This window comes from Humulus lupulus, chromosome X (assembly GCF_963169125.1).
Source record: "Humulus lupulus chromosome X, drHumLupu1.1, whole genome shotgun sequence".
Taxonomy (NCBI): Eukaryota; Viridiplantae; Streptophyta; class Magnoliopsida; order Rosales; family Cannabaceae; genus Humulus; species Humulus lupulus.
In genome coordinates this window covers 260846143-260869691 of record NC_084802.1, presented here as the reverse complement: position 1 = coordinate 260869691, position 23549 = coordinate 260846143, and the positions used below count along the sequence as shown (strand labels likewise).

General features: G+C 42.7%; 1 protein-coding gene across 1 annotated transcript; it reads left to right on the top strand.

Annotated features, from left to right (window-relative positions):
• Nucleotides 1-10422: 10422 nt before the first annotated feature.
• On the top strand, nucleotides 10423-11202 carry LOC133806937 (uncharacterized). The gene has a single exon (XM_062245029.1). It carries the CDS (start codon nucleotides 10423-10425, stop codon nucleotides 11200-11202), a length of 780 nt encoding a protein of 259 aa, XP_062101013.1.
• Nucleotides 11203-23549: the final 12347 nt, after the last annotated feature.

Below are 23549 nucleotides of genomic sequence, written 5' to 3'. Positions count from 1 at the left end.
CCTTGAGAGGATCAAGGAAGCGCAGGAGAAAGATTCTCAGTTGAGAGGTCATAGGGAAGGTGCCTTTGTTGGAGCGACTAAGGACTTTTCCACTTCGGAGATGGGGTTACTGAAGTACAAGGGTCGGATTTGTGTTCCGATGGATTATGATATTCGGCGGGAGATCTTAGATGAATCACATACCACTCCCTATTCTTTGCACCCGGGTACGACGAAGATGTACCAGGACTTGAGAACTTTGTATTGGTGGTCGGGCATGAAGAGGGATGTGGTGGATTATGTAGCCAAGTGCTTAACTTGCCAGCAGATTAAGGCTGAGCACCAGAGACCAGCAGTGTTGTTACAGCCTCTGGGGATCCCAGAATGGAAGTGGGAAGATATTACTATGGACTTTGTGGTTGGTTTACCGAGAACTGTGGGACAATATGACTCGGTGTGGGTGATTGTGGATAGGTATACCAAGTCCGCCCACTTTTTGCATGTTAAGACAACTTATACTGTGGAGCAGTACGCTGAGTTGTATGTGAAGGACATTGTTCGACTTCATGGGGCTCCAAGGTCGATAGTATCCGACAGAGACCCCACCTTCACCTCCAAGTTTTGGGAGAGTCTGCAGAAGGCTATGGGCACGCAGTTACGGTTTAGTACCGCTTATCATCCTCAGACGGATGGGCAGTCTGAGAGGACGATTCAAATATTGGAGGATATGCTGCGAGCCTGTGTGCTTGATTTTGGGGGATCGTGGAGTAAGTATCTCCCTTTGATCGAGTTCTCATACAACAACAGTTATCAGGCGAACATTGGTGTGGCTCCGTACGAGATGCTTTATGGAAGGAAGTGTAGATCACCTGTTCATTGGGATGAGACAGGTGAGAGAAGATATTTGGGTCCAGAGATGGTTTAGAGGACTAGTGAGGCGATTGAGAAGATTAAAGCGCGTATGCTCGCCTCCCAGAGTCGATAGAAAAGTTATTCAGACCTGACACGTAGGAGCGAGGAATTTCAGGTTGGTGATCATGTGTTTCTTAGGGTTTCACCCATGCGGGGTGTGAAACGGTTTGGTGTTCGGGGCAAGTTGAGCCCTAGGTTTGTTGGCCCCTTCGAGATTCTGGAATGGATTGGTGAGGTAGCTTGCAGATTAGCGATGCCTCCAGCTTTATCAGGGGTTCACGATGTTTTCCATGTATCCATGCTCCAGAAGTATATGTCAGATTCAACGCATGTTCTAAGTTTTGAGAATCTGGAGCTTGATCAGGATTTGTCCTATGAGGAGAAGCCGATTCAGATTCTTGACCGAAAAGATAAGGTCTTGAGGAGCAAGATCATCGCCTTGGTGAAAGTGCTGTGGAAAAACAGCAAGGTTGAGGAGGCGACATAGGAACTTGAGTCAGAGATGAGGGAGCGGTACCCCGAGTTGTTCAGGTAATTTCGAGGACGAAATTTCTGTAAGGAGGGGATTTTGTAACGACCCGAATTTGCTAATCGGGCTTAGGGCCTTGATTAGTGTTCTTGGAGGGCAATAAATGACTTAATGTGCTTATATGTGGATTTATGTGAATATATATGATAATGATGCATGTTTAGTTGAGTTAAATGTGCATGTGGGCCCCATCTGGATATTAGGGGTATAAATGTGATAAATGCGATATATATGTGATATGTCTGTGCAGCACGATCCGAGACAGTCCTGGGGAGCGGTTAGTCGGAAAGACACAACAGGGTTGAGATTCAGACTCGGGGCGAGTCGAGGGGTAATTTGGGTACTAGGTGTTATGGGGTTATCGGGACATGAAAATAAATATTTGGAGATATATTTGAGGATAGAATGTCTAGGAGGGAATATTGGGGAAAATTTACCATTTTGCCCTCGGGGACGTTTTGGTACCCCGAGCCTTGAGGTAACCACATAAACATAAGTTGAATAAGACAAACCTTAGAACTATACAGAACACTTAAGGAACCGACTCATTCTTTCTCTCTAAGCAAGTGGATATCTTCTCTTTGGAAGCCTAGGGAGAACTTGGAGGAATTAGCTAGAAGCTAGAAGGATTTCAGCTGAGAAATCTTGGGAGCTAGGAGCTTGGGGATTAAGGATCAACTTCAGAGATTGAATTCAGCAAGGTAAGCTCTAATTATGGGGATTATGTTGAGAATTGTTGTTGGTTTGCTAGAGTATGCATGTTAGTTAAGCTTGATCTGTGTTTTGGTATTTTAGTTGGGTTTTGGAGCAGATTTTGATGTTGATATTGAGCTGGAATATATGTGTTAATTATCTGGGTTTGATAGATGAGCTTTGGGTGAGTTAGCTTGAGGAAAATGCAGGGAAGAAGATGAAAATTCTGGGTTTGAAGGTGAGGGCCGCGGCCCTAGGATGGGAGCGCGTGGCTGAGTGTGGCCGAGGAGTTCATGCACGCCGTGGCGCTTGGTGCGCACGCCACGGCCCGTGTGTGTTGCAGGGGTGTGCTAGCCTCTGTTTTGAGGCTAGCCGCGGCTCCTGAGGGAGGGGTCGCGACTCTTAGTGCCAGTTTGTGTTTTTAAGGGTGTTTAGGCTTGGGAACTCAATGGCTAAGGCTCGGGATGGATTTTATCACCCAGATTGATAGAATTCAAGGTCCCGGAGGTTAGGGATATGGCTCGAAGTTATTTACTGGATTAGAACTTGATGGATGGATATTGTTAATGTGTTGTGACTAGGGTTTCGGCGAGGCTCAAGTTAGAGGACTATGCTCGGGGCATCGGTGCTTGGAAAGCTCGAGACTCAGGTAAGAAAACCCTTGTTCCCATAGAGCTTGTATGCAGGGCTGAGCCCAATGTGTTTGAATAGAACAGGTATGCAGGGCTGAGCCCATTGTGTTTGAACTGCGGGGCGTAGCCCTTTAACTGAATTTGCTGGAATTCTGTATTTGTTTGCTATGTTATTAATGCTATTATGTGGATGTTCGGCAAGAGCCGGGAACGGTGTAGGCCGGGAACGGCAAAGGGCCAGGAACGGTGTTAGGCACGTTGAGTGCAAGGCCGAGTACGACAAGGGGCCGGGAGCAGTGTTGAGCATGCGGAGTGCGAGTTGCCAGGGCGAGTCCCTAAAAGGATACCTGGGATATCCTCATGGCGTGGTCCGCGAACCCAGGGCTTGGTAAACGCCTGGGACAGCTAGGCCGTATGTGTTAAGCCCATTGGTGGCCTGTCTATATGCTTGATATATGTGTTGCATATGTTATCTGTTTGTGGGTTTTCTTGCTGGGCTTCGGCTCATAGATGCTCTGTGGTGCAGGTAAGGGTAAAGAGAAGGTCAACCAACCATGAGTGTAGCAGGCGTGAAGCAGCGTGTACATGTTTTGCCAGCCTGGCTGCCGCAGCCAGAGGATTTTGGGAGATGTTTGTAAATAAACTTAGATTTTGTCGTTTAGTTGACTTGGTTCAATTTATATGATGTAAATGTTTCTAAACTGTATTTTGGGATCCCATGTGTCAAACTTTTATGGTTTTCAATGAAATGGAATTATTTCTAGAGTTTTTCCTCTGTTTATGGCTTTGTTGACGCGGTTCTTCGCCAACACGTAATTAAAAGAAGAAGAGAAAGAGATTAGTGCTAATAATGAACCGAAACAGATATATGATCTTAGCAAATGGAAAGGTGACTCAAGACATGGTTTTTAAGTGGTTCAAAGGTTAAAATCCTTCTACTCCACTAGTCAGTATTATTGCTCTGTACTGGGTATTTAATCATAGGGCCCTTTTTTACAATTGAGAGTCCAACCCCTATTTACTCCCAGGGTCTCCATATTTATAGGAGAAGGCACTTGGGAGTTGGTAAGAAGGTCATCCCGTGACCCTCTTACCTATCGTATCAACTCTGTGACATTCATGATTAATTCCTAAACCTAACATATAAGTGCGGTCAAATCAATAGGTAAGGAGATAATGGGCCGCACGGCCCAACCCAGTCGTGGGTGTCTGAATACGCACGTTCCTGCTGCGTGTCCGAGAAGTCAGGGGGATATCAGACACGTGATGTCTGATATATGCACGTTTACCTTGCGTGTGTAGACTTTACAAAGGGTCATAGCCTCCATATCTAGCTCGTACCACGAGCTGCATACTTGACTCGACCTTCGGCCTTTAGAGTCCTTCCCCCAGCCTTGGGCAATCTTGGCGAGCCCTTGGGGTCTTCCCGAGCTAAGGAGGTACGACCTCGAGACAGAAGCTCCGGTATTGGGGTTGTTCATGAGGTAATCATGGTTAGGCCGCAGCTCGGCTTGCTAATCAGCCCGTGGGAAATCCAGGGCGTACAGGCTTAATTACACTATTATTCTAAAACCTCGATTAGCGAGTTGATCGCACGTCTTTAAACTCACTTAGTAACGACTCTAAGGAAGTAGGGTGTTACACATTACCTTGTCAAGTCTATTATAACCCATGACGTTCTTTTTAGCTGACACACTTTTTTCCCAAATAAAAGATTTCCCCCTACAACCAAATCTTTCCCTTGCACAGCCGAGGATTTCCAACAACAACCATCTATCCATTATATTTCACTAAATCTTGGTCTCAACATTATCTTTCTTACAAATGACCAAACGCTCATTACCTTACTCTATGTATACCCTGCCTACCTACCACTTCTGGTATATCGACCATGTTCCCATTTTACCTTCCTCGAGACTTGATCCATCCTCACATCAGCCTGAGACTGGGCGTGCCCAACCTGTGATGCACCCTCATAGTATTGTATCCTTATCATATGTTAGGTCCTTTATGCTATCCCTCTATACTCAACCATAACACGCATATTCCTGCTTCACCAAGTGCTAATCAATTCTTACCCTGTCTTCAGAATTTTCGATCTGACACTATCCATTCGATCTAATCTTCAAGTTATACTGTTCCTCTAATTTCTGATGTAGATACCTGCGAAGTGACTTATGTGGTAGATGACACGTTTACCAGACCTGTTGTGTTTCCTGTCCTTCAGACGTTCTTCAGTAGCTTCTTTGTGACTTCAAACCAAATCTCTTCATACCTGACCCATCTTCCTCCTGTAGCACTATTCTGAATACCCCTGGCGAGACCAAACTGACACTTCGTGGAGCCTTACCTGTGACCCTGCTTCCTTAATACTACATCTTCAACGTAATAGTCGCTTGCTTCTCACTCTGACTGGAGAGTAATCTGACATACCGCCCGAATACCTGAAGGAGACTTGCCCACACCGCTCTTATATTTCCTGGTTGAAGAACTTACCTGTGCGGCTGAAGCTTGAACCAGTTAAGAACCTTTGTTACCAATTCCTCACACCCTACTCGGTACAAGTAGTAATTCCTTAAATGTCTCTTTCCTTGATCTCCAGCTGGTAATAACCAGATCGTAGATCAATTCCTGGAAACATTGTCCTCTTTAATAATCGAGTATGTGAAACTCTTCATCCTTAACAGACAATACTGACAATTCCCACAATATGATGCTCTGACTAATCCAAGGTCAAATTTCTTCAACTGCTTCAGTAATTCTTTCTGTCAAACAGTACTGTCTGCCACGATGTTCCTGATATCAAACCTACCTGTAGTCCAACCTTGAAGCACACGCAATCTTTCCTTATATACCCATCTGAATTCCTCACTGATCAGCTTAGTTTCCATTCAGTCCAACTAAAGTACTCTAGATGATATCCCCTACAATCCATGGTTGTCTCTTAACAAATTAACCCTCATTCTAACTCATCGAGGCTTCCATATGACAAGCTATATTGCTCTCACCACAAACCTCTCTGTTACTTGTATCCCAATTTCTCTTCTGGAAGTGTCTAATTCCTCCTCAACAAACACCAATACCTTCAGCCCGCGCAGTACCCTTGAGGCACATTCTCAACATCGAACTCCCCCAGCTCGCTATATAACCAAATACATAAACTATTCCATCAACTGATCATCTTAGAGGAACTAGTCTCAGACTTCTTCTATAGCAAAACATCCTAATTTTCTATTTTTCCCTAACCATGGAAAATCCATCCCAACACATCAATTCATTCATTTAGAAATTGCGCCCTCACCTGATATCCCTCCAGGTGGCGTCCTCTGCCTCAGGTGCATACCAAACCACCCCACTGGTTCCCGTCATCACCCTGACGACTATCTTTACAATCAATTTCCCTTCCTATCAAAATTAAGTGCCGCAGCACTACCCGGGGTTCTTCTACCTCGGTTGCCGAAAGTTGATCCTTACTGAATTCCACCAATGGGTGCATTGCCTTTTGCATTTCTTGCCCTATGACATTCATGCTCTAACCTATTTTCCCAAAATCACAACTATCATGGCCCTCATCGCTGCCTAAACACAGACGAAGATCTCATACATTGGAGCAACCCTGATACTCTGACCCATACCAGAGTTTGACCCTTAACTGAGCCATCACTTCCAACGACCCCCACTCATATCAACCTTCCAAAATGAGTTACCCAACTCACAAAACTCATTGATATACACCTTCATTACCTTATCATTCCAAATCAAGCTTATAAGCCTATTAGTCTTCGCAGCTCAGATTCTACGTTTATAACCTCTTTTATCAAATCACCATCTGAGTTCTTTCCAACCCATTATGCCAATATCTCGGTCCGAATACCATTTCCTGGCATCCTTCTGCCACCAGTACTTAGTGCACTCCTTATTTATGACCTCTCATCTTCATATATCCAAGGATGGAATTAGCTTTGCCCATCCACTAACCAATTCTTAGGCAAACCCAAACTTTCCTCCTCTAACCAGAGGATAACACCTTTTAAGCCTTCCATATAACACTCTTATCTGTCTGTATCCTTATATTAAACCAACCCTGGTAATCCTTTTGTCAAACTATGCAAAGCAGTTCTTTCCCTGAAGAGTCTGCCATTCACCCCTCTAGTCTCTACTATAGGACCCCACAGCTTATTCACATACTAGCAAACATCCGCTGCAACTTTCAGCGGCAGATGGAGGCTTCCAACCCCAACTATCATCTGCAGCCCCCCTTTGTAACACAATGCAAATTCCACTCACCCATTCTGGCGCAAACAATTTGAATTCCATCCGCCACTGCTGACTAAATCCTCAGCCCTGAGGTTCACACTCCGAACCAAACCACATCTAGGTCCAAATAATCACAACAATCATGCACGCATAAAACATAATAACCAATAATCCACAATTCCACGCATTTATCTACCACATTTTATTACAACCAAGTGTACTCATACTTTATCATGCTCCCTATAAGCCAATAGACAAGTATAACATATAAATTAAATCCAAACAGTTAACTATATACAATCAGTATGCAATCCATTATCCAAATATTCATTCACATGCAACAGCAATGCTGATCAGCACGCCTCAATCTCATCACACAATAATCAAGGGCCAGGCCTTATCAGTTCTCATGCTCCCTACAGTCATACAGCATAATACATTCATATTTCAAAAAAAACTTAAGCATATAATCTCATATATTCAATTACAGAACCATGAGTCGAGCTTGTCTTTAGCGGTGAGTGTACATGTCCAGCATTTCTCTAGGAACCCTTAAACTTAAGACGCTCTGATACCAAGTTGTAATGCTCTGGTTAACCAAGACCGTTACACTGTGTGTTTGAAACAGTGCGAGACTTGCTAATCAAGTCCTTTGATTAAAAATGTGAATCTAATGTTACAAACAGGTTAGGTTTAAAATATTTTGGTTATAAACGAATAATTTTCATTTAAAATACATGTTTGGTACATGGGATCCCAAATTAAGGTTTAAATAACATAATTACAGAATTTCCAAAGCTTATAAATAACCAAGCCACTCTAATGGAAAAATACATGTTTTAGGCTCTCGTTCCTGTACAAATCCTCGACCGTGGCGGTCGAGCAGCTGACAATGTACACCTCGCCTCCAGAGCTCTCCAACCCATGGTCAACTTGCCTTACCCTTGCCCTTACCTGCACCACGTAGCACCCGTGAGCCAAGGCCCAGCAAGAAAACATAACATTTAAGACACAATCACTAATAATACTCAATTATTTCACAAGACATAACCAGGTACTCAACAGAACACAACATTCATCCATTCAACGATAATAATCAACAAGCTAACAATCTTCCATTCAACTAACCAGCATATCATAATTATCATAATAATTACAATCAAATCACATGATAATTAGGGCCGACAATTTAGGCCGCACCCTCTGTTTATCCCACTGACTTCGGCCCGCTTAAACCGAGCTCAGTGCATAATAAGCTGTCCTCAGCTACCAGTGGCCGAGCCGCGCCCTGTGCGCATGTGTAAACCCCGACATTCTTAGGCCGCTCGTTTACTATTTACATGGCGTGATACCATCCATTTAAATTATACATGGCGTAATACCATTCTTTCAAAGCATACAAGATAGGGAACCCTTAGTCCCATTATATATCCACAACCAGGTGCAGCTTTCTTACCTTTAGTTCCAAGAGCTTTAATTAGGAAAGACGACCCCCGAGCACAATCCTGCTCCGAGCCTAAGTGTACACCTATTCACAACCATGATAAAGGATTCCATCAATAATTGCATAAGGGATTCCGGATAGAATTCTAGCCTCTGGGACATCGTATTCCACCAAACACGGTAGTGGGATCGATCCCGAGTATCAAAGGTTAGGTTCCCACACTTAAAACTCCAAATGGCCACAAATTCCCTTAAGGGTCGCGGCTCCCAAGACCTGCACCGTGGCCCGCTCCCTAAAACAGAGGCTAGGCCTCTCTGACCACAGACACGCACCGCGGCCCTGCCCTTGTGGCACAGCGGCGCTCCCTCATCTTAGAGCCCTCCTGGCTCTTCCTTGCTCCGAAGGGCCGCGACACTCTAGAATAGACCCGCGGCCCAGCCCCGCGACCCCAGAAAAACCACCATTTTTAATATTCAAACCTCACCCAAATCCACCCTAGACCATCCCAACAACATAACTCAACTATCACAACTCTCTAACATGCTTCCAGCAGCAAAACCCAGTAGAAATCTAGTCTTGAAACCCATCAAAACAACATTTAAATCTTTTGAACCCACACACTCAAGAACACTCAAACCAGCCACAAAACACCAGAATTCATACATTAAATCATAGTTTCAAGCTTACCTTCACTGCAGAACAAATTCTCCAAGTTATTTCTGGGCTAACTCCCAAGTTCCCAACTTCAATTCAGTCCTTAAATATCAAAACCATAAACACCCTTAAAACCCAGCCAAAACACAGAATTCTAATGACCAAGAGTATGATTCAGTTCTTACCTTTGTTCCTAGCTTGTTTCCCTTAGCTTTCACTGAATTAAACCTCCAATTGCTCAGCTCAAACTCTAATTCCCAGCCACAATCCTTTGGTTTCACTAAGTTTCTTGAGAGAAAAGGAGAGAGGGAGAGAAAAGTCAGTTCCTTGAGTTTCTACTGTTTTCTATTTTTTTTCTTAGTCTAACTTTAGTTACTTAAGTCTATCCGGAGGCTCGGGGTACCAGAAACGTCCCCGAGGGCAAAACGGTAAAATTTTCCAATATTCCCACTTAGGCTTCCTAACCTCAAATATATCTCCAATTATTTATTTTCATAACCCAATAATCTGAATAATCATCTAATACCCGAAATACTCCTTGGCTTGCCCCAAGTCAGGTACCGGGTCCCGCTGTGACTTTCTCGCTACTTGCTCCCTAGGATCGCCTCGTGTCGAAAGCTGCAACACATATATCCACATAATAATGTGGTCTTATCAGTTTATCACAAAATCACATTTATGCCCTAATGGCCAAAATTACAATTATGCCCTTACAACCAAGCAGGGTTCGCATGCTTATCAAATACTCATAAACATGCATTTCACATAATCAAACATAACACACTCCATTAGTTCACATAACTTCCAATTATGCCCTCCCGGCACACTAATCAAGGCCCTTAAGCCTTATTAGTAACTTTGGGTCGTTACACTGAATGTACATAGTCAGCTGACCGGCCGCCACGACCGAGGAGTGGTACAGGACGGGAAAAGCCTAAATGTCTATTTCGCCCTTAGAGTGGCTAGTAGCTGTACTTATATCCTAAAATTTTGTAAACTGTCTTTAAAACGTTATTACTTTTGGGATCCCATGTAAAAAATGTTTAATTATATGAAATGTAACTTTTGTGACCAAAATCTTTTAACCCTAGTTCAATTATAGTTTCAGTAACACTTTTCTAACCAAATAACTTGATTAGCAATTCTTGCACTTTTATAAACACACAGTGTAACAGTTTTGGCTATCCAGGTCGTTACAGTAGGTCTATTCCCGTCATGCATTCATTCGAAGAAATTTGCTTGAAGGCCATCAACGCCTCTTTCAAGATTATTTTTCTGAGTCCCCGACGTATCCACCGAATTTATTCCGCAGGAGGTTCTGAATGCAATGTCATATTTTCTTGCGTATTCAAGCCAAAGTCGAAGTATATGAACCATATTTCGTCCAAAGAAGAGATGTTGCTAAAAGACTGGGTCATTCCTCGCTTCAAAAAATAACTGCTGCAATGAGAATATTAGCTTATGGAGTCTCGGGAGATTTTGTAGATGAATACTTGCGGATTGCAGAAAATATAGCAACCGAGTGTTTGAAAAAATTCGTTAAGGCTATCATTAGCATATTCTCCCATGAATACTTAAGATCCCCAAATGAGAACGATATAGCTAGATTGTGCACAGTTGGAGATAGTCGTGGGTTTCCTGGGATGTTAGGAAGTATTGATTGCATGCATTGGAAATGGAAAATTTGTCCAAGTGCTTGGAAAGGAATGTATTGTGGTCATATTCACGAGCCAACTATAATTTTAGAAGTTGTAGCGTCATATGACCTCTGGATATGGCATGCATTTTTTGGATTGCCAGGCTCCCATAATGATATTAATGTCCTAGAACACTCTTCTATTTTTAGAGAGCTTGCTGAAGGACATGCTCCAAAGGTCAACTACTCAATAAATGGAAATGACTATTCGATGGGCTACTATCTTGCCGATGGTATATATCCTTCATGGTCGACGTTTGTTAAAACAATTCATGCTCCACATGGCCGTAAAAATAAACATTTTGCAGCAACTCAAGAATCAGCAAGAAAAGATGTAGAACGAGCTTTTGGAGTGCTTCAAGCTCGATTTGCTATTGTACGTGGACCAGCACGATTTTATGATTGACAAACACTTAAGGAGATTATGATGGCATGAATTATTTTGCATAATATGATCGTAGAAGACGAGCGACATACTTATCTTCGAGTAGAAGACTTTGTTTATGAACAGAGCGATGAAATAACCGAAGAGCCTATGTCTCATGAGCATACAAATGAATTTGTAAACTTCATTCAACGCCATCATCACATTCGAGATCGAGGAATTCATTTTCAACTCCAGTCGGATCTTATTGAACATTTATGGGAAATATATAGTAAATCTTAAGTACTTGCATTTTATATATTAGTATGTTTAGGCTAATATTTCTGTTCTTATTTTGAGGAAGATGTAGCTTTAGTTTCTTTCTTTTCACCATGTGAAGCCTAATATTGTATTTTTGTCTTGTTTTATTATATTTCCTTGGGATATAAAATATGTAACCTTAAATTCAAGATATTAATCATCAAGTCACAATATTGCCTTTTACATTAGGAAGGTTTTACAGCTAATATAAATTATTGCAATAAGCATTTTATGCGAAAAAATTTCTTTCAGGAATAAACATTTTCATCATTCAAGTGTTCTATACAAAAAAGTTATCAAAAGTAACCATCATTGAGCTTTTGTTTTGTACAATGCAAATTTCTACATAGAAAAGCTATGAGTAATTTTCTATACAAAAAAAAAAAGAAGAAGCTATTGGGCTGCTAGTTTATGCAAATTTATATGCAAAAAAACTATGATAAAAACCAGTAAAAGAGAATTCCCAAAAGTGGTTGCATTGTTACCTTTCAAGAATACCAAAAATATCAGCCCAAACACCATCTAAACCATGGCTTTCTAGACTTTTGCTTCTCAAGTATTTCCAATTGGAGGCTACGGAAATACTCTTGTTGCGTTGGAGATAAAGTTGATACAACTACTCTCATAATTTCTAACTCCCTCCTCATGATTTCATTCTCTTCTTTCTGTTTATCCAATTCCAGCCTTTCTTTTGCAATGCAGGCATACTCTTTCCTAATTTCTCCCTTCTCAACATTTGATTTGTTTCTCTCCCCTTTTATTTCAATCACCAAATCAGTAAGATTGGAAGAGTTATCCTCTTGCCTCTTTTGCTTCTTTGCAACCTTCTTTCCAATTGGTCTCTCTAAATTCACATCTAAAGATGGTGCCACAGTAACTTCATCTATGAACTCTGGTGCATGACCATCTCGAATTATTGATCTTCATTTATCTTTCATACTGCTACCCTCAGCCATAGATTCTTTCCATTTTGGATGGTGTCTTAGAATAGTCCAACAATCAAGAAAGTTGAATGAAGTGTGATGGATACTTCGGTAGAACTCTTTGGCTTTCTCAATTTGAAAAATCAAGTAAAAGAGATGAGAAATATATAATTCAAAGTGTTATAAACAATATAAATTATATTATTCATGCACTGTATCTTGCTCATTAGACCCACTTGGAGACCTTCTTTCAATTTGAGCTAAGACCCCACAATACTTATTTGTAGCATGTTCGATAGTAGACCATCTATTTCTAATAGAGCATGAACTACGTTTAGAAGATATAGATTTTTTGTTTTTCTCATAATATTCATGAACTCTAGATCAAAATGAATATTTTGATTAATCAACCCCATTGATTGGGTCCATACTAGTATTCAGCCAAGCTAAAACTAGCAAGTTGCCCTCTTCAGTGCTAAAATTTCCTTTTCTAGATTTAGTTTTTCTACTACTCCTATCTTCTGGATTGGATGGAGTATATTGCGACTCTAAGTCATTCAAAGATGGGAGATAATCATTGTAACTTTCTTCCCCCTCTTGTAACAGTGTAGTGAAGGAATGAACCCCATGGAGTTGTGAGTCCATCCTTCAAAATCTAACAAGAGATAATCATAAATTTCTTCCATATATAATATGTATGTTGCAATGTTTTAAATGCCAACTAATTCTCAAAAATTTAAAAGAGAGAGAGGAGGATCTGTGATAAAGTTAAACCAACTTTGTTATAGGAAGATTATGATCAATCTAATTTATTCTCTACATTTTCTCAACTTCAAGAAGCTAAATAGTTTATAAATCAAATCCAAAAGCCCCAGACTTGAGCAATGTACTACTAAACCTTCTATAAATTACTATATTTATCTCATAATATGTCAAATTTAAAATTATAATTTGGCATTGAAATATTTATATATTTACAAATTTCAAAATTGATAATCAATCTAGAAAAGTCTTATTTATATATCCTAGACTAGATATAATTGAGAATATACTATAATTAAATACAATAGCTTTGCACCATTATATTTTTATATAAAGATAAATATTACAATAAGTAAAAACTATATTGCAATGTATAAAAAAAGGATTTTGTTCTTGTTTTTTTTCTTCCGAAATGGTAATAGAATTACCATAGAATGAAAAAAAATGGAAGAATCATATCCTAAAAAGTCACTCCAATATATCCAAAAGCTTGGAGCAATTCGAGCAGCTTGAGTTTAAAACAAACCCTCCAAAAAGTTGGAGCTACCAAAATGTTGACATATAAAACACCTAAAAAAATAAATATATACTTACTATTAAAAAGGTTTTAAAAATAAATTTAAAAACCAACAAACTAAAGGAACCCAAATGGAGTCCCTTCGGTTATTATAAGAAAGAGATAAAAACAAATAACTAACCCACAAACAAACATTAGACTTATAACATAACAAAGCCAAATCAAAATTGGCACATGAGAAAACCAAATCAAAGTTGGTACATAACAATGTCAAAACAAAATTGGCACATAAACTAGCCAAAGACAAAGATGACACATAAACTAGTCAAGACAAAGTTGGCACATAACTCCCCAACATAACAAGAACTTGTAGAAATTACCTAACCCATTTTAGAATATTTCTTTCATAAACACAAAGTTAACTATGAATAAATATAATGATAATTACACTAAAGAGAGATAGAAACAATTAAAAATATAGGCTCTTTTTAGTCTTTAAAATAACTTGAATTAATAGACAATTACAGTTACAAAGGATAATAAATTAGAATTATATAGGTTCTTTAAAACCTTTAAAATGTAAGTCACACAATTTTTTGACCAAAGAAGAGTCACACTACTTGGATGTCATAAATTAAAAATAATTGCTAGAATTTCAGTTACTATTAATAGCAAATTGCATAATTGTTCTTGTTTTCAGTTATTAAAAACAATTGTTGTTGTTTTCGTTACTTCTAAAATTGCATAATTAATTTTACCTGCAGAATGTATTGCCCCCCTGTGAACACAAACTGCTTCTTTTTTGCTATTTTGCTTAAGAGTTCCATCAAGCCACTTCCTGTTTTGCATAAATATGTGAATTTACAGTCAACAATTTGCAGTGACAACTAGAAGAGATTAAAAAATATAGCACTGAATGCAATTGCACATGGTATGGTATGTTATGAAACAAACGATGGAAAAGTCCCACTACTAATATCTCAAAATTTCACCCTAGCAAAGACTTCAACTCAAAAAAGAATGCATGACAACTTAGATATCATATCTTAGTTCCATGACTATGAATTTCATATAGTAAGAGAAAGCTCCAAAGTTTACAATGATCCATATAACAAGAAAAGAGAGGCAGAAACATACAATTCAGTAGAGATGTATTCAATTCTCTTGTGCACATTTGCATTGGCCTCTGCCAAATCTTGCTTCACAAGAACTGGACCAATCAACTTGTACACATTTGCATCTTCTTTCAAAAGGTCTAACTCTTAAACCAAAAATAAAATAAAATCAGATTAACAATCAAAAACCACATATAAATATATAAATAAGTGCAAAAGAAAAAAATGATAACAAAACTGGGCATCTTCTTCATTTCTATCCTCAGTAATGGGAATTGAAGAATGTGATTATGAAAATCAATATAAAGCACTTCCAACAATGAAATATACCAACAAAACTGAATTAGGTTGAGCTCTAAATATAAAATATCACCTAAAAGATAATTATTTACACAGGAACCAAACAAAAATTTTAAAATAGAAAACGAATTGGAAAGAGTGTAAATGACCTTGAGGACAAGCTCATTCTTGCTAAGATGAATGGTGTACTTCTTTCTCACTTGGTGATTCTTTGAAATATCTGATAAGCACAAAAGAAATACCATTTCAGATCAATATTCCAACGTAATTGTACGCCCTAAATATCCACGGGTTATTAGCGAGCTGGAAAAGGGCATAATTCTATCAGCCACGTGGAAGCCACCTACCCGAAGCAGGTGTTACAAGTCTCTACCTCTTTAGCTCGAGATAGCCAAAGGTTTAGTGGGATTGCTAAGGCATCGGATCAGCAGCGTGGACACCACGGGCTGAGACTATATCAAGCTCAGGGTACGAGCTTGAGTTGACACCTCCGACCCTTTATAAAGTCAACCACGCAATGTAAACGTGCATATATCAAACATCACGTGTCTACTCCATTCCTGAATTCTCGGATACGCAGCATAAACGTGCCTGTTCAGACACCCCACGACTGGTTTGGGCCATGCGGCCCATTATCCCCCTTACCTATTGATTAGACCACACTTCATTGTCAGGTTTTAGGAATTAATCACGAATGTCGCAGAAGTGACATGATGGGTAAGAAGGTCACGAGATGACCTCCTTTGCCAACCACCAGGTGTCCTCTCCCTATAAATATGGGGACCCTGGGAGTTGCAAAGGGTTGGCTTCTTATTTGTAAAGAAATACCCTGTAAAGGAATATTAGAGATATATCAATAATATTGGCTGGTGGACTAGAAGGATTTTAACCTTTGAACCACATAAAAAAGTATTCGAGTTATAATCTTCCTTTGAGATCATTCATCCATTACGGTTCATCACTTAGCACTAATCCTCTCCTTATTTATATAATTATCTGTTGCCGAAGAATCGCGTCAACAGTTTGGTGCTTTCGCTGAGAGCTTTTAGATTTGTGCTATCGCAAATACACAACCATGGTAGTTACCCACTCAAGACATGGTAACGAGGCGGACCAACGTGATGGGCAGGAGGCCCATCATGCTGCCATGTCCGATGATTAGAACCCTGAGGTTCAGCAGCGACCGGGCAAGCAGCCAATGGGCCAAGACGACACTAGAAGTTCGGCTCCCCGGCCGCCCAATCCGAACCCGGATTTCTACACGGCAGTAGAAATGGAAAATGCACAGTTGAGGAGTCAGCTGACGAAAGCAAACCAGCAGATTTAAGAGGTTTTGGCCCGATTACCCCCTCTTACAACTGACGCTAACGTCGGAAAGAGGCATGGTGAGAATCATAAGTTCCACCAGGGTAACCGGTCCATGCCCAGTCAGTCGGTCAGACCCCCAACATCAAATTCTACTCCCACAACGCACCACCGGGAAACCACATTTGAGGAACTTCCTAGGGCCGAGCAGCAATTCAGCCGATCGATCCGGACCTCAACTCCTAGCTCACTTCCGCCCTCGAGTGCACCCAGGAGGGCTCGAGGAAGCTCGCGAAGGAGATCCAGGGAGGGCTCGCGACGACAGCCTTCCCCGGCCAGCCGTCCTGCACCCCGCTCAGACCGCCGAGCACCGGACGCGGAGGATGGTAGAGCAGAGCGGCCGCGACCTAGCTTAATATGTCCTGACGGAACGAGGATCGCGTCCCCAGTCAGGCATCCTCCTTCACCGATAAGATATCCATCTCCTCCCCGTCCAGTCCAAGACATTTCGGATCATGGGAGTAGCAGGAGAAATCCTCCTTCCGTCGGACCTTCCCATCGTAGCCAGCCGCCCAGAGAAATCCCGGATCCTCACCCCCAGCGGTGGGCTCCGAGCTTTTCAAATGGAAGTTATTGGACCAGAAGTCGTCGAAGTGACATGTCCGGCGGAGACCTGCACCATCGTTTGAGCTCAGCTCAAAGCCCTCAGGCCGTCCCGAGGGGCGACCTCCAAGATCATCTAAACTCTCAGAGAGGAGACCAAGTTGGAAATGGCAGTCGTGATCGCCAAGGGGAAGGCCTATCTGAAGTACGTGACAGCAGGAATGTCCCACATAACCTATCTCAAGATAGGAGGGACTACAACCCGCCTAACACGTACCATGGAACTGGAGCTGTTGAACAGCCCCAGAATAACCAAGGAAGCCAGGACCAAACCCTTAAGCATTTGACTCAGATGGAGGAGCTGATGAGGATGCTCTTGTCGAAAAAAAGAAAAAGATGAGTATGATTCAGGGGACGAACTCGAGCTTTTCGCCCCCACCATAGTAGCGACGGCGTATCCACCTGGGTTCTATATGCCTCACTTGTCCAAGTTCAATGGAGACGGGGACCCGTCAGATCATCTGGGTATGTTCAACACCCTGATGGTGGCCCACAACATTGGTCCCGAGCTGAGATGTCTAATATTTCCTTCCACCTTGACTGGGCCGGCCAGGCAATGGTTCAAGCAGAGTAAAAAGCAATCCATCAGCTCGTGGAAAGCCTTTTCTGCCGAATTTAAGAGGGCTTTCCGAGCTTCTCAGGTTGCCTGCGTCAAGGCCGACACCCTTGCGAACGTATGACAGCAGCCCGACGAGCCTTTGAAAGCTTACCTGAGCAGATTCGCGAACGTCGCTGCTCGAGCCAGGGACGCAGATGACAGCTCCAAGCTCATCGCCCTGAGGATTGGGATCCTCGTTGGAGGCAGACTCTGGGAAGAGATACAGAGAAAAGGAGTCAGCACTGTAAATGAATTCCTAAATAGGGCCCAGGGATTGATAAACCTGGAGGAGGCGCAGGCATCGGCTGTGGGAACCAGCCAAGCCCCTAAACAGCCCCCTGGAGTGGGAACGGATGTCGTGACAGCGACACAAACTGTTACACAGAATAACCAGTTTGGTGGAGGCAAGAGAAAAGGGAGCAGTGAGGGCAGCTAGCACGGCCCAAAGAAGAACAAGTCTGTAGAAAAATTTAAGCCAGTCTACGCGACTTATACCGAGCACACCCACACTAGGGAGAACATTTTCCTAGCAAACTCTGCTTGCCTCCCCTAGAAGAAGCCGGAACCGTTGAAGCACCAAAAGGGTAAGCGAGACCCCTCCAAGTTTTGTCGGTTCCACAGGGACATTAGGCACAACACCGATGATTGTAGGCACCTGAAGGACGAGATCAAGACTCTCATCAGAGCCGGACCCTTGGCTCAGTATGCGCAGAATAGAGTTCCTGCCGGCCATCCAGCTCCGGAAGTTCCGATAAGTCAACCCGGGTCTCGGATAGATCAGGACGTCCCTCCTCCTATGATAGGAGGAGAGATCTCCACTATCTCCAGTGGCCCCCATCTGGCTGGCACGAGCAGAGGTGCCCAGAAGAGATACATCAACGAACTTAAGGCTCATAATGGAGTGGAGTTCCTCCTTGAGCAGCATCTACCCAAACAGCAACGATTGGAGAGGCAACCAATCATATTCACCGAGGAAGATGCCAGCCACGTCCAGTTCCCTCATAACAACCCTCTGGTCGTAGCCGTTCAGCTCGCTAACCGGAGGGTTAGGAGAGTACTGGTCGATAATGGGAGCTCGGTGAACCTGCTGTTCCGGTCTACGCTGGAAAAAATGGGTTTATCTGTCACCGAGCTGAAAGCCACCTCCATGATGCTATACAGATTCTCTGGAGAAGGGTCAGCGGCAATAGGAACGATCGAGCTGGTGATCACCTTGGGAGAGGGACCTCAGACAGTCTCGAAACTCCTCGAGTTTGTGGTCATCGATTGTCCCACCATGTACAATGCTATTTTGGGCCGACCCACATTGATAGTGTTTGAAGCCATAACCTCCATCTGCCACCTTGCGCTAAAATTCCCCTCTTCCTCGGGGATATGCACGGTCCGAAGTGATTAGCTTGCTACCAGGGAATGCTACAACATTTCTATGAAGGGAAAATTAAAACCCAGGCAGTTAACGATGACCGTCCAGGGCGGGAATGAGGAATCTCAGGAACCTGTGCCTAGTCCTGGGATTGAAAAACCTCAGAGTGCCAAAAGGGAGAATATCATCTCAAATAATGATATCGACCCCAGAATAGGCGAGGATAGATTCGAGCTCCAGGCCATCGAAGAGCTCGAGGAGGTAAACATCGATCCACACGATCCCACGAGAATGGTAAAGCTCAGAAAAAATCTATGTAGTGAAAGGAAGGCAGAGCTGATTAAGTTCCTACAGGAGAATCTAGACGTGTTCGCTTGGTCTCATGAAGACATGATAGGGATCAGTCCGAGCGTCATCATGCATACCCTCCACTTGGATAAAAGCGTGCCTGCGAAATCCCATAAACAAAGGCACCTAGGAACAACCCGAGCTGAGGCCCTAGAAGAGGAAGTAGCCCGGCTCCTAAAGTGCGGCTTTATCCGCGAGGCAAAGTTCCCGATCTGGTTCGCCAATCCTGTATTGGTCCCGAAGCCCAACGGGAAATGGCGGACCTGCATCGACTTCTCCGATCTGAACAAAGCTTGCCCCAAAGATTGCTTCCCATTGCCAAGGATCGACCAATTGGTAGACGCCACGGCGGGGCACAAGCTCATGTCATTTATGGATGCATACTCTGGCTATAATCAGATCGCCATGAATCCAGTAGACCAGGATCACACTAGCTTCATGACCCCAACTAATGTTTATTGTTACAAGGTCATGCCCTTCGGGTTGAAGAACGCCGAAGCTACATACCAGAGGTTGGTTAATAGGATGTTTGCCAACCAAATTGGGAAGAACATGGAAGTGTATGTTGACGACATGCTGGTCAATTCGAAAACTGCCGATAACCATGTTTTCGATCTGGAGGAATGCTTTAAGATATTGAGAGAATACGACATGAGGCTTAACCCCCAAAAATGTACTTTCGGGGTCGCATCAGGAAAATTCCTGGGTTTCATTGTCAATACCAAGGGAATAGAAGCAAACCCCGATAAGATCAGGTCGCTATTCGAGATGCCTCACCTCGGTCGCGAAAGGACGTTCAAAGTCTAACAGGAAGGGTGGCGGCCCTTAATCGGTTTATTTCTAAATCTACCGACAAGTGTCTGCCATTCTACAACCTGCTCTGGGGGAATAAGAAATTCGAGTGGACCGAGGAATGCGAATGTGCTTTCCTCGACCTAAAAGCACATTTAGCCGAGCCGCCCGTATTATCCAAACCAATGGCAGGAGAGCCTCTTTTCCTTTACCTAGTTGTCACGGAAGATGCAGCTAGCCCCGTGTTAGTCCGAGAAGAGGACCGATCTCAAAAGCCAGTCTATTACATCAGCAAGAGGCTTCTCAGGGCTGAATCTCAGTATCCGTTGATGGAGAAGATGGCTTTCTGTCTCATTACGGCCTCCCGAAAGCTCAGGTCGTATTTCCAGTCCAACTCAATACACGTCATAACCGATCAGCTTTTAAGGCAGGTTTTGCAAAAACCTGAAGCATCGGGACGTCTGTTGAAGTGGGCTATTGAACTCAGCCAATTTGAGATTTTGTACATACCGCGAACTGTAATAAAAAGCCAGGCTCTGGCTGATTTTGTGGCAGAGTGCACAGGATTTCGAGAAGATCCTGTAGAAGAGTCAGCCCAGGCCTCCTTAGCCCAGGCCTCATGGAAGGTCTTCATAGATGGCTCGTCTAACGAGAACGGCTCCGGGGCTGGAGTCATCTTGATATCCCCAGAAGGACATCGATTCCACTCAGTGTTGCGATTCGGATTCAAAGCGTCCAACAACGAGGCTGAATACGAAGCTTTACTGGCTGGGCTAAGGGTGGACCAGGAGCTGAAGGCCAGCTCCGTCCAATGTTACAGCGATTCCCAACTCGTGGTGTCCACGTTGCCTCACTCTCGAAAGCCAGGGAGAAAGGAGTATGAAGAGGTAGCCTCGCGTAGAGTCCAGGCATTTGACCAAGACCAGAATGACGAATTGCTCTGGCGTCCCTCGACCTAATTGACGAAAAACGAGAAGATTCACACATGCAGCTCGCGCATTATCAACAAAAGGTCACACGTTATTTCAACTCAAAGATCAAGAAACGCGTCTTTAGCGTTGGCGACCTGGTACTCAAAAGAGTCTTCCTAGCCAGTAAAGATCCCAAGGATGGAGTGTTGGGACCAAGCTGAGAAGGGCCCTACCAAATAATCGAGGTCGTGAAAGAAGGAACCTACAAGCTAGCTCGACTTAATGGAGAAGCGGTTCCACGGACTTGGAACGTTATCCACTTGAAGAAATATTATCAATAATATCTTTGTAAGGCTTAATTGGAAAGGCCATCTTTTGTTTATTAAGTAATGACAGCTAATCTTTTATATGTTTGTGGATGTAAACTCAAGTAACCATGAAAGACCCTTTCCTGCTTACTTGGGGGGCATATATCCTGGATATAATCAGGTCCTAAAACTTAGAAGTTAGTTCAAATTGATTGATCGATGTTTTTCTTAAAAAGCACGAGATTTCGATAAAGGATTGACGTGAACTAAGTTTTTAAATTAATATCTTGGATATAACCAAGTCCTAAAACTTAGAGGTTAGTTCAAATTGATTAATCGATATTTTTCTTAAAAAGCACGAGATATCAATAAAGGATTGACGCGAACTAAGTTTTTAAATTAATATCTTGGATATAACCAAGTTCTAAAACTTAGAAGTTAGTTCAAATTGATTGATCGATGTTTTTCTTAAAAAGCACGAGATATCGATAAAAAATTGATGCGAACTAAGTTTTCAAATTAATATCTTGGATATAACCAAGTCCTAAAACTTAGAAGTTAGTTCAAATTGATTGATCAATGCTTTTCTTAAAAAGCACGAGATATCGATAAAGAATTGACGCGAACTAAGTTTTCAAATTAATATCTTGGATATAACCAAGTCCTAAAACTTAGAAGTTAGTTCAAATTGATTGATCGATGTTTTTCTTAAAAAGCACGAGATATCGATAAATGATTGACGCGAACTAAGTTTTTAAAATTAATGTCCTGGATACAACCAGGTCCTAAAACTTAGAAGTTGGTCCAAATTGATTAACATATGTTTTTTCCTGAAAAGCATAAGATGTCAATTATACCACCAACAGAAACTAAGTTAAACCACAAAAAATATATAAATAGATTGAAATAAATCCAAGGAAATCAATTGTTTCGAGGATAAAAAAAAACCTCATAATATAAAGTTCCAAATGAAAGTAAAAGAGGAAAGAGCAAAAATCCTAAGCCCCGGCAGGCTGCTCCGATGAAGTCACCCCCTCGGCATACTGCTCGGTTGCGGTGGAAGTCTCCCCGGTCTCGGAGAGCGCCTCTTGTTGAAGGCGAGCTTTGAACTTCTCCAAGAAGGACTCCCACATGTCCGGCCCCAGAAAGGAGAAGTCACCATCCGAGTTGAAGACCCAGCAATGGTACAGCATGGCCTCCATGGAGGAGCTGGAGGATGCCCTCTCCGCCACAAGGGCAGCCTTGGCTTCTTCAAGTTCCACCTTCGCAGCGTCCAGGGCGACCTTGGTAGCCTTGGCCTCCAGTAGTTTGGTCTGAGATGCCTCTAGCTCAGCCTGCACAGTTGCCAGGGCAGCTTTAGCCTCCTGCTCCCGTTGTTGAGCGGACGGGAGGGCGGCCTGTACAGCCTGATGCTCGCCCCTGATCTCTGCAAGCCTGGCCTTGGACTGAGATATGCTCCGATGGAGGGCCAAAGTCGCCTGCAAGACGAAAAGATGTGAGGCGAGTGCCTTGGAAATCAAGCAGAAAGAACCAGTGGTAAAGCGAACTTACCGTGAGGGACATCCCCAGTCATATGCCACGAGCAGGGACTTGGGGGGCAAATGTACGCCCTAAATATCCACGGGTTATTAGCGAGCTGGAAAATGACATAATTCTATCAGCCACGTGGAAGCCACCTACCCGGAGCAGGTGTTACAAGTCTCTACCTCTTTAGCTCGAGATAGCCAAAGGTTTAGTGGGATTGCTAAGGCATTGGATCAGCAGCGTGGACACCACGAGCTAAGACTATATCAAGCTCAGGGTACAAGCTTGAGTTGACACCTCCGACCCTTTATAAAGTCAACCACGCAATGTAAACATGCATATATCAGACATCACGTGTCTACTCCATTCCTGAATTCTCGGATACGCAGCATAAACGTGCGTGTTCAGACACCCCACGACTGGTTTGGGCCATGCGGCCCATTATCCCCCTTACCTATTGATTAGACCACACTTCATTGTTAGGTTTTAGGAATTAATCGTGAATGTCGCAGAAGTGACATGATGGGTAAGAAGGTCACGGGATGACCTCCTTTGCCAACCCCCAGGTGTCCTCTCCCTATAAATATGGGGACCTCGGGAGTTGCAAAGGGTAGGCTTCTTATTTGTAAAGAAATACCC